The sequence below is a fragment of the Pristis pectinata genome, chromosome 21 (genome assembly GCF_009764475.1).
Source record: "Pristis pectinata isolate sPriPec2 chromosome 21, sPriPec2.1.pri, whole genome shotgun sequence".
Taxonomy (NCBI): Eukaryota; Metazoa; Chordata; class Chondrichthyes; order Rhinopristiformes; family Pristidae; genus Pristis; species Pristis pectinata.
This window is the reverse complement of record NC_067425.1, coordinates 24,254,215-24,268,591: the sequence shown is the minus strand read 5'-3', so window position 1 is coordinate 24,268,591 and position 14,377 is coordinate 24,254,215. Positions and strand designations below refer to the sequence as shown.

At 40.4% G+C, this 14,377-nt stretch overlaps 1 protein-coding gene across 1 annotated transcript in view; it reads left to right on the top strand.

The window, feature by feature from the left end:
• Window positions 1-670: 670 nt before the first annotated feature.
• caln1 (calneuron 1) overlaps window positions 671-14,377 on the top strand; it is a 276,804-nt gene continuing 263,097 nt past the window's right edge. The window contains exons 1-2 of the mRNA XM_052035670.1: window positions 671-1,072; window positions 1,515-1,639. Coding sequence (XP_051891630.1) covers window positions 1,522-1,639 — 118 coding nt within the window. The 5' untranslated portion in view covers window positions 671-1,072; window positions 1,515-1,521. The remainder of the gene's footprint in view (window positions 1,073-1,514; window positions 1,640-14,377) is intronic.

Below are 14,377 nucleotides of genomic sequence, written 5' to 3'. Positions count from 1 at the left end.
TCCTGCTCTTGGGGTTATCCAGGAGAAGGAGACATTGTCTTTCATTCAGAAGCCAAGCCTGTCAGATAAGGAAATATTTCTTCTCACAAAGGTTGGGAGGAGTGTGTCTCTCACAAACAACTGTAGGTGCAACCTCAGTTATAATCTTGTGATTGATAGATTTTTGCTGGTCGGAGCTAGTTAAGAGTATAGAACTGAGGGGGGAGGACGCAGTTAGAATACGGATCTGCACTGATCTCATTGATTGGTCATCCAGCCTCGACGGGTCGAATGGCCTGCTCCGTCCCCGATGTTGCTTCTATGGTGGGAAGATTGGAAGGGTTTCTGGAATGGGCACGTTTTGCTGCTTTTTAACCTGCTCTCCATACTAATTATGTTGATTTTCAGGAACAGTTGATCTGTGCTTCAGAAAAAGATTTGCCACCATTTTAATGTTAATGGGACAAAAATCATTCTTCCTGAAGATAGTGTAATTTGGGTGGAAAAAAAAGTAGAGGAGATGTGCTCGGATTTAAACAGAAGGCTGCTTTAATTGAAGCTGTTCAAAGCATGCGCAAAGCACTCTCCACAGATACGACAGTGACAAGATAAAAAGTCGTTCCTTCAAAGATTCAACATTTATCAGTGGGCAGGCTGCAGCGCAAAGCCTGGTCACCCAGTGGAAGAGCAAACGGCTTTCGGTTCCAGACCTGCCCCGATGTTAGGCAGCGACGTGGGAGCAGGGGCAACTTTGGGTATGGCTGTGCAGGGAAAATCCAAGGCATCCGCTTGATAAATGGGAGTTTTAAGCGAATGGAACTCCTCCGCCGGCACTGGGTCCCGACTGGAAATGGGGAAGTGAAGCCAGTGGCGAGTTGGTCAGCCCCTGACTCTCAGCTCCCACAACCCGGCCGCCCAGGAGGGGGGCCGGCAGCCACCCCCCAGCCGCTTGGACCCTCTCCAGCTGGGGCACCGGTCCAAGTGCCAGCCGATCGCCCCCTCCTCGTCCGGCTCGCCGGAGAGAAGACTGCTCGATCCAGTGGAAGGTGAAAGGCATCCTTCTCCGGATTACAACTAACCACCAGGACACCAGGTAACCGGGACTGGCTCCAGCCTCTGACCTGCTCACCGAGGAAGCTACTGTAGTGCCAGCGGCTGCAATTTACCAGGGTTAATGGTCCTTTGTATTGTACCACCCCCTCAGCCCCTTTACCCAGCCACCTTGTCTCAATCTGCCCCCGTCCCTGTCTGGTGATTTGAACAAACGGAGCACAGTTCCGCTTAATAAAAAAAATTAAAAAAAAACCTGCTTCAAGTACAGGCTCTCATAACAAGTGAGAGGTCGTCAGTTACCCTTCACTGAAAAGCCTCGCCACCTTGAGAGTGCAGGAAGTTCTCACACGGTTCCCCCCCCCCCCCCCTTCCCTCCGCTTGGCGGGTGGAGATATTCTGCGTCTGGCTGAACCAGAATGGGGCTGGAGTCACCCTGCGAGTTTCCCGAGGGCTGACGACTGCATTTGATTTCTCTTGCACAGGGTGAAGATGCCTTTCCACCCCGTCCACACCGGCCTCTTGTACAAAGGGAATTACCTGAGCGGATCGCTGTCCGACGGCAGCGAGAGCGAACAGTTGGCCAACATTTCCGAAGAGGAACTGGATGGTAGGAGCTTTTCCTGACCCTTTACTTGGTTAATTGTTGCAACAAGCGTGCGGTTTCTGTCACGGTTGTTCCTGTTTAATGCCACACCGAAATCACAGTTAGCAGGAGCATGGTCTGGGTTTGTGTCTAATTCGCCAAAAACAAAATAGGTTTGATTGTCAGTACGAGTGCATATGGAAGATGTGGAACTTTGTGTCAAGAGACTGGCCCAGTTGGACAGAATGGCCTTTTTCCGCACTTTGCTTTCAGTGTAATTCCTGTGGGAAATGCAACAGGGAGCAGGTTGACTCGTTAGTGCTGTTGACGGTAGACTTGATGCAAAGGAAAATTACCAATTGCGTGAAAAAGATTTGCACCTCGAGTTCCATTCACTGTGCGTTAAAATGCAATAACCCGGTGCATTTTAGTCTAAGTGGTTAAACAGGCGCAGCATAAGGGGCGTTAAGAAAGATGCATCCGATAATTTGGGTGCCGGAATTACAAACATTACATTTTCTTTTTTAATTTCGAACCAAATACTGAATCGTTTATGTTTGATAATCTAAATTAAGAGGTTAAATGTACTCAATTTTTATTGGTGGTATCTTAGCGAAGTTACTTCGGTACAGAATCAAATGTTCCAGGTGAACTTGGCAATTTTAAACACAAGTGTTCTCCGGAGAAACTATTCACGGTATTGTTCTCACTCGTAAGTGAATTTCTTTAACATGACTGCTGAATGTTATATAACTCGGCGACGTGATCGCGGAGCTATGGACAGATTTACAGCGATTTCCCAAGTGTTAACTGAATATTCTAAGTGTGCGTATCCCAGCAGACCTTTAACGTGTACAAAGAATCAGATGTAATAAGGTCAGTCTTAATTAAGATCGGGATAGGTAGTGCTCATTATTTGCGGCTTTAGGAATCCCTCGACTGATAAAGGACAGATTATGAATTCATGAATAATACATTTTTGATTTAGTCTTCATCTTTAATTTTCCTTTATTTTTACAAGGAATCAAAGTTTTTTTTAGTAATATATTTAATTTACTTGTCACAGAAAATGCTATTACAGTTGATTCATTTAAAGAACTAGGGCTGGAGTTTGCATAATAAATATTAAAAGATTCTACTCTAAGAATGCAAGGGTAGAATAGCTTGTGCAGTTTGTTCCATTTTAATTCAAAGTGATATAAAAAAGCATAGTCAGTAATTATTTAATTCATCACCTAACCCTTGCATCTAAAGAATGAATGCATTTAAGAAAATCTTAGCATTAAAAGCTGCAAGAGGAACCAGAAATACAGGAGTTAACTAGTTGGCTCCTAGAAATATTACAACCCTGATTTGAAGGGGTAAATGGCCCATTTCTCTGTCATACCATTCCTTGGTTCCTTAAAACCATCAGGTAGACCAAGCAATGGATAAGATGGAGCAAGTACGAGTGTCTTTTTTGCTTTTTATCTATTATAAATCTATTGGACTAGATGACATGATGGTATTTCCAAGCTAATTATTCTTGTAGTGAGAAAAGAAAATGATTTACGAGCTGAGATTTTTATCAAGATGATTAAACCATGTAACCACAATTGAAAGCAGCATCATCTAGAAAGGTATTCCTTTGCCATTGGGAACAAGTTTAATGCAAGTGAAAATTGGGCATATGCTTGGGTTTAAAACAAACGAATGAGCCCAGGGACCATAAAACTTGCAAAATAATAAAAATAAAAATAAAAACAGAGCCAGCTGTCAACAAAGGACAAAGGTGAAGACATAGATATTTGAATTTTGGCAACTTCTCTGTTGATGAGTTGAAAAGTCTTTCATTGCATCCATTAACTACACAAAATACTGTCAGGTTTGAGAAAGTACAGCCAAACCCAAAAGAAACCCCTATATCATATACAGTAATAAGACCACAGAGACTTAGCATAAAAGGAGGCCATTTAGCCCTTCATGTCAGTGTCAGGTCTTTGCTATAACAACCTGCCCTGTGTTTTGCTCTGCTTCAAATGATTACCCAGTTCCTTAGATAGTGCAAAGGTCTCTGCCACAACTGCTTTCTGCAGTGAAGTATTCAATTTCTCATAATCTTCTTACTCTGTATATCAATGATCCCTGTACACCAACTCTAAGCAGAGGAAATAAACTTCCACTTCATCCAATTTCTCAGAATTTTTTAATATATAAATCTTTTAAATCTCTTAGTGTCTTGTGCTCCAAAGAAAATAATCTCACAGCTTCACCTTCCTCCTAACTATAGTTTCCTATCCCTAGGTTAATTTATATTCTGGAGTTTTGCTGATTTCTATAATGGAGTGCTTGAAATTGCAAAACATATCTGATAACATTCTAATACCTTGCCTGAAAGCAGTGCCACTGATAATGCAGCACGTCCCTTGTGCTGCATCCAAGTGTCAGTGTAGAGCAGTGGAGTTCTCAAGAGAGATTTGAATCTTCAGCCTTTTGACTCTATTGAGAGTGCTACCGTCTGAGACAAGGTAGCACAACAGTAAGATCATTGTTTATAAAGGAATCGTTTTAGTCAGGGAGCTTATTTGAACAAAGAATTGAATATAATAAATCAGATTTACATTAGTTTTTACATGCACTAGAATAACCATTACACTACAATGTTATCATTAAAGATATATGCAAAAAAATGCATAGAAGTAAAAATAGCAGGATTATGCAAATTACATTCCAGAATCCTTGCAGGAATCTGTGTTTGAAAGATTAACGATAAGGCATTAAAACTGTAGCACAATTTGTGCTCCTTTTGATCTGGGTTCCCTGGTGGGACTGTGGGAATAATGAATGAGGCCTGAAATTCCTTTGTTTGCCATTTTAATGAAAATATAATATTCAAAAGATCCTTGTTTCAGGTCAAAAAGGTTGACTGTGGAAGATTCACTTGCCATAGAGTTGAGAATGAGCCAGGTGATACACCTCTGCTACAGCCTCTCTGCCAAGGCAAAGTCACCTTATCCACTATGTCCAAGTAACTGATGTGTCATCTCGGTGGTAGCTGCTATGAGTCTTGAGCTTCCCACACTTCCTACACTCCTTGGCCAATATTTGTCCTCCCCCTCATTCTATTCTGCTGCAATATAGTTATCAACAGTATAGGTATATTTGGACAGAAAACATCTTTGAACTGCTCACTCCTCTCACTGCTACATTGTTACAAATTCATCCTCATTATTTAATGGAAGTATACCAGATCAGATTTGAAGTAAATGACTAATATTTTTCATGTGAATCCATATGTATACAGTTAATTTAATTAATTCCTAATCACCTTTATCAAGGCCTTTGATAAGTTGACCTTTTTGTCGTTTTTCTTCACCTTTACCATGTTTTTAGAAAGCCAGAAACTCCCAGAGCAACACTGAAAACCACAGAATCATTCTGTTGTTCTTTACTTTTTTTAGGATGACACAATGGCACAGCTTGTAGAGTTGTTGTCCAGGAGCTCAAAAAAACCTGGTTCAATCCCAACCTCAGGTGTTGTCTGCGTGGAGTTTGCACATTCTCCCTGTAACTGCATGGGTTTCCTCTAGATACTCTGATTTCCTCCCACATCCTAAATATGTGGGGTTGGCAGGTTAAATGGGGACTATAAATTGCCCTTATGTATAGGTGAGTGATAGAGTCTGTGGGGAGCTGATGGAAATATGAAGAGAACAAGAAAGTAATTAGTGTAGCTGGAGATGCTTGGTGGTCAATATGGCCTAAATGGGCCAAAGGGCGTGTTTATGTGCTGCACAGCTCTTCAATTTTCCAACAATAACACACTTTCAAGCATATTACTTATTGCATATTATTGTCAAGCATATTACTTACTTCAGAAGGTTGGTTTGCAGGTTCAACAGGCTATCAAGTAGGCAAATGGAATGTTGGCCTTTATTGCTAGAGGGATTGAATTTAAGAGCAGGGTGCAACTGGTGAGGCCACACCTGGAGTACTGTGTGCAGTTCTGGTCTACTTACTTGAGAGAAGATATACTGGCTTTGGAGGTGGTCCAGAGAGGTTCACCAGGTTGATTTAGGAGAAGAGGGGGTTAGCCTATGAGGAGAGATTAAGTTGCCTGGGACTATACTCTCTGGAATTCAGAAGAATGAGAGGGGATCTTATAGAAACATATAAAATTATGAAAGGGATAGATAAAATAGAGGCAGGAAGGTTGTTTCCACCGGTAGGTGAGACTAGAACTAGGGGACAGAGCCTCAGGATTCGGGGGAATAGATTTAGGATGGAAATGAGGAGGAACTGCTTTTCCCAGAAAGTAGTGAATCTGTGGAATTCTCTGCCCAAGGAAGTAGTAGAGGCTACCTCATTAAATATATTTAAAGCACAGTTAGCTAGATTTTTGCATAGTAGGGGAATTAAGAGTTATGGGGAAAAGGCAGGTAGGTGGATCTGAGTCCATGGCCAGATCAGCCATGATCTTATTGAACGGCGGAGCAGGCTCAACGGGCCAGATGGCCTCCTCCTGCTCCTATTTCTTATGTTCTTATGTATAATTGCTACAAAAAGAGATAAAAGTAAAATTTAACTTGGGGGGGGCGGTGTGAGGGAAGGAATTTTATGTGTGCAAATATTGGTCAGTATCTGAAAAAAATGTAAGGTAGGACATAGTTAAGCTCCCTTTAGGTGCTGACTGACCAGCCGTACATTTCCAACATCATTCCAGATGTTCACAGGAGTTTATGCGAATACATTGAATGACAGAATTTATTTTGATTCTTTCAAAGAATGTGGGTGGCTCTGGGAAGGCAAATATTTAGTATTTGTCTCTAATTGTCCTTGAATTGAGTGGCAGGTTAGTTAGTTAAGAGCCGACCATGTTGGACTGGTTCTGGAGCCACATGTAGGGCAGCAGACTTCCTTCCTAAAGCACATTAGTGAACTAGAGGGTTCAACACAATTACACAACCAAACAACATGGAGAATCCAGTCGAAACATAAATGGTGAGCAGTTTCTCATTGCAGCCACTATTTTTTAATGAAGTGCTTTTAAAAAAAAGTGAAGCATACCAGGACATTTCACAAGAATGTTATTAAACAAAACTCAATGATGAGCCATATTAGGAAAGGTGATCAAATGTTTGATCAAACAGGTGATTGTAAGGAATACCTCAGAGGAAGCAGAGGAGGTAGAGGTGAGTGGAGGTGAAAGGAGGGAGTTCAAGGGCTCAGAAGATAGGCAACTGCTGAGTAAAAAAGAATAATGTCTGACTGATTTGGTAGATAAATGTGCGTAGGGGCAAGGTATTGAGTGATACAGATAATGAACATCTTGGACTAGACCCCCCGGGTCTATATCGCATCAGTAGAGGATGTTGTGGTGATTTTTCCATGTCTCCTGGCTTGGAAAGGATACATTTCAACTACTCTTCTGACCTTCCATTTCCACACTGGAATACAGATGGTGGCAGTTGAGGAAAAGATTAAACTTGGTGATTGTCTGGTGATATTTACTATCCACTTCTGAGTACCATCTGGGCAAAGTACTGGAGGGCTGCAGATGATCACAAAACTTAACCCTCACATGAATCACCGCCTTGGATAGAATAGGAAGAACAAGAGAAGAAAGCAGACGGAAATTGAAAAATATCATTCTGTCTTTGCTATGGACACAATTCACTTTGTTTAAAGAATGAACAGTACTGACATATAATCAGATTTATGACTGGATTCCAAGTTGTTCAATTGCTCTGCAGTATTTCCCAGGAAAAAAATGGTGTGAAGGATCTTGGCATAAAGTGTGAATAGTGAGATAACATGAAAGCAGTCTTCTGTATTGATTCAAGTTTATCAGATGAACTCCATCAGCATCCAGTGCTAAATCTGATAAGCATAACAGAAATACAGAGTAATTAAGTATCCACATAAATGTGTAATGGGAGCCTTTGATCACCCACCTCTTCTCAAAATGCTGAGAATAAATTCAGACATCCTTTTCTTGTGAATACAGCACGCAATCTTTTCCACTTTAATAACCCTGGTAAACAGGTGGCATTGCCCTGTCAATAATTACTAATCTCCCTCAATATTAGATATTGATAGGGAGGTTTAGATATTGAATATAATGGTTCATTTATGCATATTGTGATTAGTGGCCCGCTTTAGAATGTGTTATTTTAACTCTGTCATTTATTTCTGAACTAAGAAAATGTGTGAAAATTTTGCACCAGCAAAATATTTACTGCCTATACATTTGGGAAGTCATTTGTTAATTATTACCAGAACAGCAGGATATAATCTGTGAAAGTTTATCATTTAATGCAAACCCTGTGTCAGCATTTGGGATTAAGCAATACTTGTATACAATTAACCCTACTTCAAGGATAAAGCCTCTTAAATAATTATTTTAGTCAATTGCATAAAAATCTTATTACCTGATTTTCTTATTTAAATTTTGTAATGCAGTTTTGGAAATATGTTCCTGGAGCAGACTACTGCAGAAGCTGGATTTCTAAAATAAAAACTGGAAAATGCTGGAAATACTCAACAGGTCAGGCAGCATCTGTGGAGAGAGAAGCAGTGTTAATATCACCGATCTGAAACATTAACTTTGTTTCTCTCTTTCCACACGGATGTTGCCTCAACTGCTGAGTGTTTCAAGCACTTTCTGTTTAGAGCACTTTCTGTTTTTTGTTTTGGAAACATAAGAACATAAGAAATAGGAGCAGGAGGAGGCCATCTGGCCCGTTGAGCCTGCTCCGCCATTCAATAAGATCATGGCTGATCTGGCCGTGGACTCAGATCCACCTACCTGCCTTTACCCCATAACCCTTAATTCCTCTACTATGCAAAAATCTAACTGCATCTTAAATATATTTAATGAGGTAGCCCCCACTGCTTCCTTGGGCAGAGAATTCCACAGATTCACTACTCTCTGGGAAAAGCATTTCCTCCTCATCTCCGTCCTAATCTACTTCCCTGAATCTTGAGGCTCTGTTCCCTAGTTCTAGTTTCAAAGCATTGGCTTTGGAACACGTTAATCTTCTATATGACTAAATGAATATTGAAGCAGCCTTTACATGTTCCAAATTGTGTCGAATACCAACATATGGTGGAATCAAATCTAGTTTCTAGTTTTGACACAGGACATAAAAGCATGCAGACAAAAGAATATTGTAGATGACAGCATGCTGAAATTAAAGCAGAAATTAAAAGGAACTTAAGAACATTAGAAATAGAAGAAGGTATGTGGTGTTCCACCACTTGAGTTACTCCACCATTCAGCAAGTTCATGGCTGAACTTCTACCTGAACATTATTTTCTGACCCTGTCCCCATAGGCCAGGGTCTACTAATATCCAGCATTAATATCCAGAAACACATCAGTCTGAGGTTTGAGTGCAATCTATGACTGAGCTTCCATAGCCTGCTAGGGTAGAAAATTCCAAAAGTTCAGCATCCTCTGAATGATGAAATATCTTGTCATTTCAGTTTTAAGTGGACAGCTTCTTATTTTGAGACTTTGACCCTCTTGTTTTACAGTCCTAAGCCAGGGGAAACACCCTCCCCACATTCACTCTGTCAAACCCTCTAAGTATTTTGTTCTCATTCCTCTCGTTCTCCTAAACTCAAGATGCCGAGTTTACTCAATGTTTCCTCAAATGACAGACCTACCATTTCCAGGAACCAGTATGGTGAGCCTCTACAACAAGTACCTTTCTAATTGCTTGCTGCACCTGTATGTTACTTTTATGCAGGAATACTCTGGTCTCTTTGAACATCTCAGACTCAGCATATCAGGCAACTTCTGTGTGAAGAGAAACTGAGAATGTCTTGGGTCAATGATATTTCACCAGAACTGGCAAAAGTTAGGAATGTAACAGATTCAAAGCACGTACAGAAACAGGGAAAGGAGGAAAGAGGTATGTGAAGGGTAAAAAGGAGAGATGGACAACAGGAGAAAATAAATGACAAAACAGATGATATGCATGATGATGGTGGTGGCAGGACAAGCAAAGAAACCACAGGTGGATCAAGAGGAGATGTAACTAGCAACAGGAACAGGAGAACCACCGTTCACTCTCTGTAACATTGGGATAAGTGGAATGGAAGAAATATCAGTTTAGTTATTTTCTTGTCGATATCATCACCGGGTCAGGCGGAAGGAACAACTAACAATTGAATATTCTACTTCAAACCAGTTGCTTCCTATGACTGTTCTATTGCCTTGAAGTATTTCCTGTCATTGTGGTTTTGTTCTATTTTCTCTATCAGTGCATAAAGTCCAGAACCAACTTTCTTGAGCTAACCGTCATACCAACTGCTGACCACCCAACTTTACTTCCACCACTGAGTGGCCAGGTTTGTCAATCTGTCATTCAGTGCAAATTCCAAACTCTTGCAATTACTTCACTTCTCAAGAGACCCACACTTAGCCTCTTTCCAAAGTCTGTCCTGTCTCAAATGATTGTTTCTTCTTCCAAGATCTAAGTCATTTTGTATGCTCTCACAATTCTCTTCAGACTTTGTTCAAGTCCCTTACTATGATTTATCTTCTAGTTTCAAATAGGATCTTACTTCTGCTGATGGGACCAGTGGTTGCTGATCACTCCCTCGTTCCTGCATCTAAATAGGCAACACAATATACACTGAGTATAGCAGGAAATCTCACAAATTTTGACCCACTAGTGCTCTCAGAATTCATTAATGTTCCTGATTTAGTGGCTTTGCCTATAAATGCAAAATTGTGATGATTACTCAATACCTGTACAAAGACCTGGTCTTCCATGTCAGCCCTCAGCTGCAGAGGGTGCAATAAATGATCTGCATGGACAATACCAGAAACCTGAAGAAGGACGAACAGGCTGGACCTGTTTAGGATAGAGGAGGTGACTTGATAGAGGCCTTTATAATTAGGAAAGGTTTCAGGAGAATAGTTAGACCATTTACACTTGTGGTGAAGAGCAGAACCCCAGAGGATTATTAACACAAAAGCGGGAATTTGGGGGAAAAAATCTTTACCTGGACACTGATGGGAGTGTGGAAATGTGGAAAGTTGTTGAGGTGACTAGAATAGATACTTTCAGAAGGAAGCTGGATATACAAATGAGGAAAAATGGAACAGAGAGTTAGTATAGGTGAGCTGGATAAGGAACAATGGGGTTAGATTCAAACGAAGCAGGGATTGGCTAGGATCAATAGTCTGTTTCTGTACAATATGTTCTGGATAAGTTGATGTTTGTTGTGTAGATTCTTCTGCAATAATCTCCCAAGTACCAAACAATTACACAATATTTGGCCCCCACCTTCTTATTCTGGCTTCCTTTCCAGTTCTGATGAAGGGTCTCGGCCCGAAACATCGACTGTTTATTTTCCTCCATGGATGCTGCCTGACCTGCTGAGTTCCTCCAGCACTTTTTGTGTATTGCTCCAGATTCCACCATCTGCAGAATTTTGTTGTGACACAATATTTTGTTATGTTCTATGCTTTTCAAATAAAATTGCATCAAGCTTTATTTAAAATACATCTGAAAAATTTTCTGCAAACATCCCATAAGCTTGCCCCGCGAGTGTAAGAGATGTCCTCAGCACCTGAGCACAAACATTTTGTAAGCAGTCCACGAGTGAGGGGTCCTTATTGATCACTACCATTGTAAATAATTCTCTTAATTCCTTTAACCTGAGTCTGGTGTTTCTGCAGTGGGATAGAATGTCAGGTAGTTTTCCAACTGATTGCTTCTTGGCCTTGAGTTATCTTTGCTGCCTCAGAGATTCACAGTTTATCCTACAACCTGAGCAGTCTGCAGATGATCGCATGTGGTAGACCTGATAATTTTCCATCTTTCACCCTAACTAGTATACTGAAAGGAGGCTATTGCACTGTTTACACCTACCCACTCTAGTAAACCTAATATTATTCTTCTTTGAGCAATTCTCCAAGTCTACTTGTTTATTAGCTAGCACCATATTCCTTTTAAACATGTCAGTGTGCTTGTTGGTAGATTGTAATCAGTCTTCTGTATCAGACATTCTCTCCTCCAAGTCTGTACTCCTGGTCCGTTTTCAGTTGATTGCTTTTGAAGTCAAGCTATGTTTCATTTTCCCTCATTTGTAGATTGATTTAAGCAATGCAATGCAGTTTGCTATTTTCCTCAGAACCACCGCCAAGTCTAATGATTTCTGTTGAGCCCTTGCTGTGAGCAGGTGTTGGGTCCTTAAAGGTTGATCAGAACTGAGGTTTTCCTTTTTTTTCCTTGTCTTCCGCAGGGGGCATCCGTCAGCAGTGTTTACCTCAGGGTCAACCTATTCTTGGCTTTGTATTTCTTTATTCAACAAAATAAAGCAATTAATCTCATTAATCAGCTGCCCTATTTTTAACCAACTATTACTGCCTCCCTTTTATTTCTTTACCAAAAGTACTTTTTCTTGTATTTCCCCCATTTGACATTTTATATAGGGGATATATATAATATATAGGGACCTGAAAACCACAACATTGAGTAAAGTTAGTATCTACCTGAAAAGCTGAGGGTTAGTTAAGGAGAATCAATGTGAATCTGTACCAGTCAAGCCTTGTCGACTGTGCTCCAGAATTTGAAGGAAATATTTCTGTATATAGATCCTCAAATGGTCTGCGATAAATGGTCTACAGAGGATATTGAAGGGGATGTGGTAGTATGGATGACAGGTGACTGTAGTGAGAAATTGGGAGATGTAAACAGTGGTATCCATGGGGATTATTCTGAAGGTACATTACAATATATATAAGTGAGCTGGACTTGTGTTACAGGGCCAATGTCAGAAATTTCTGATGACAAATTAGTAGGGTAATTTAGCAGATTGGGCAGATGGTTTTCAAAAAAATTAGAGGCAAAATATGAGCTAATATTTAATGGAAAGAAGAAGAAACACACTAAAAGGAAATTGTGGGCTCAAACACTCAAATCTTTAAAAGCATGATAATATATTAATAGCGCTGTTTAAAAAATATAATCTTAGATTCTTGATTTTAAAACATAGGATGGGGAATACAGAAGCAAAGAATGAAGTTGGAATACTATGTCCAGTTTGATCACCTTGCATTACTGTGACATGGGGGCCATGGGAAGAGTGCAGTAGAGATTATTTTAGACAATACTGGATATTAAAGGGTTTTGTTCTGAAGAGAGACTGGTGAAAATTGTGTTCTTTTCATTAGAAGAGATCAATAGATTTCTAAAAAATATTAGAAGCTTTAGTAAAGAAAAGCTGAAACTGTAACAGGGTGGTACCAACATCAAGACAGTGAAAGGGAAGTTATACAGAGGGTTGTTAGGACACTGGAATGGTCTTCTGGAAGCAGTGGTGAAAGCAAAATTTATTTAAAAGGGAAATGAAAAAGAAAAGTATTACATGGCATGGGAAATAAGTAGGTGAATAAATCTGTCAGAAAACTAATCTGAAAGTGAATGGCTGCCTCCATTATTACCAAACTGCAAGAGTCCCAATTGAGATGTGGAGTAAGGGGGGAAAGTCCCACAAGCACTCATCACAAAACCTGGGCTCACTCCATTCCTGGGCTATATTTATATTTCTCTATCTACCCAAACCAAAGTGGGAATGACATAAGATTCAATGGTGAGAGAAAGTGGGGAATTTAGTGGTGGGCCAATGGCCACATTGTGGTGAGTCAAATGGTACCCAGCAAAATTGGTGGGAGTGGGTGCAGTCCTATTGCAGGGGAGGGGGAGTCTGTGGAGGGGAGAATGAGAGTCCAAAGTTGGTTTGTTGGGCCATGAAGAATACTCCTCCTGTTAATAAGGCCACCAGGAACTTAAGAGAAGGCAAATGAAGGAGATATGTGGTTCTTTTCTTGGCTGATTATCAATGGTTTTTGCTGAAAGATTTGGCACTGTGCAAGGTTCATGACTGCAGGGTCAAATACACATCATAGCACTGATGATGCATTGGGGCCCAATTTCAGTTAAGCCCACTCTCCCCTTTGCCACCCAGGCTGCCTGGTTCAGACTGGCTCTGTTGTGAAGGAGTTTTGTAAACGAACACATTGTGGATCTGGATCGTGTCATGATTACTCCCTCACCCACTTCCCCCACCCATTAGGTTGGGGTTGAAATTAAGGCTTATGATATGAGGTTAAAAGAAGGACAGCACTAAGTTACAGGCAGAGTTCTTCAGCCTGCAGTCTTATAGATGTGTGGACCCCAAAGGTTGGCAAAGGAGCCATTGGTTTTCTCCATATGAAATGGATGCTGTAAAGGGACACAAGGAAATGTGCAGCTGGGACAAGAATAAGGAAGGTAATTATATTTAAAATAGAAATGCAACCTATCTCTTGAATAGAGAAAACCATGAAAGGTTGATTTATAAACTAAACTGTGCTTTGTGTATTAGCTTTGTGAACCACAGTTTTGCCTCTACAGATAATGCTTGACCTGCTTAGTTCCTCCAGCAGTTTGTGTTTTTTTTTCCTTTTGCAGCTCTTTGCTTCCTCTTATTCTTCACTAATCCTACAAGCTAATTAATTTACCTGACTCCCTGTGACGTGTTCAATTGATTTTATAGATCCTGTTCTTAGTAAGGCCTCTTCAACTTGTCTATGTGATATTTTACGTATGAGAATCGGCAGGTTTTGTTTCACCAGTATTCTGATATTGAAGATTGAGATCTTTTTAGCTCACTTTTAGAGTTTTGCCTTGTGTATCATGAGCACGTTCGATACTTTATGTACTGTAATTATAGTTACAGTATGTCCTGTTAATGGCAACTAGTCTGTAAACCTTAAAGACTT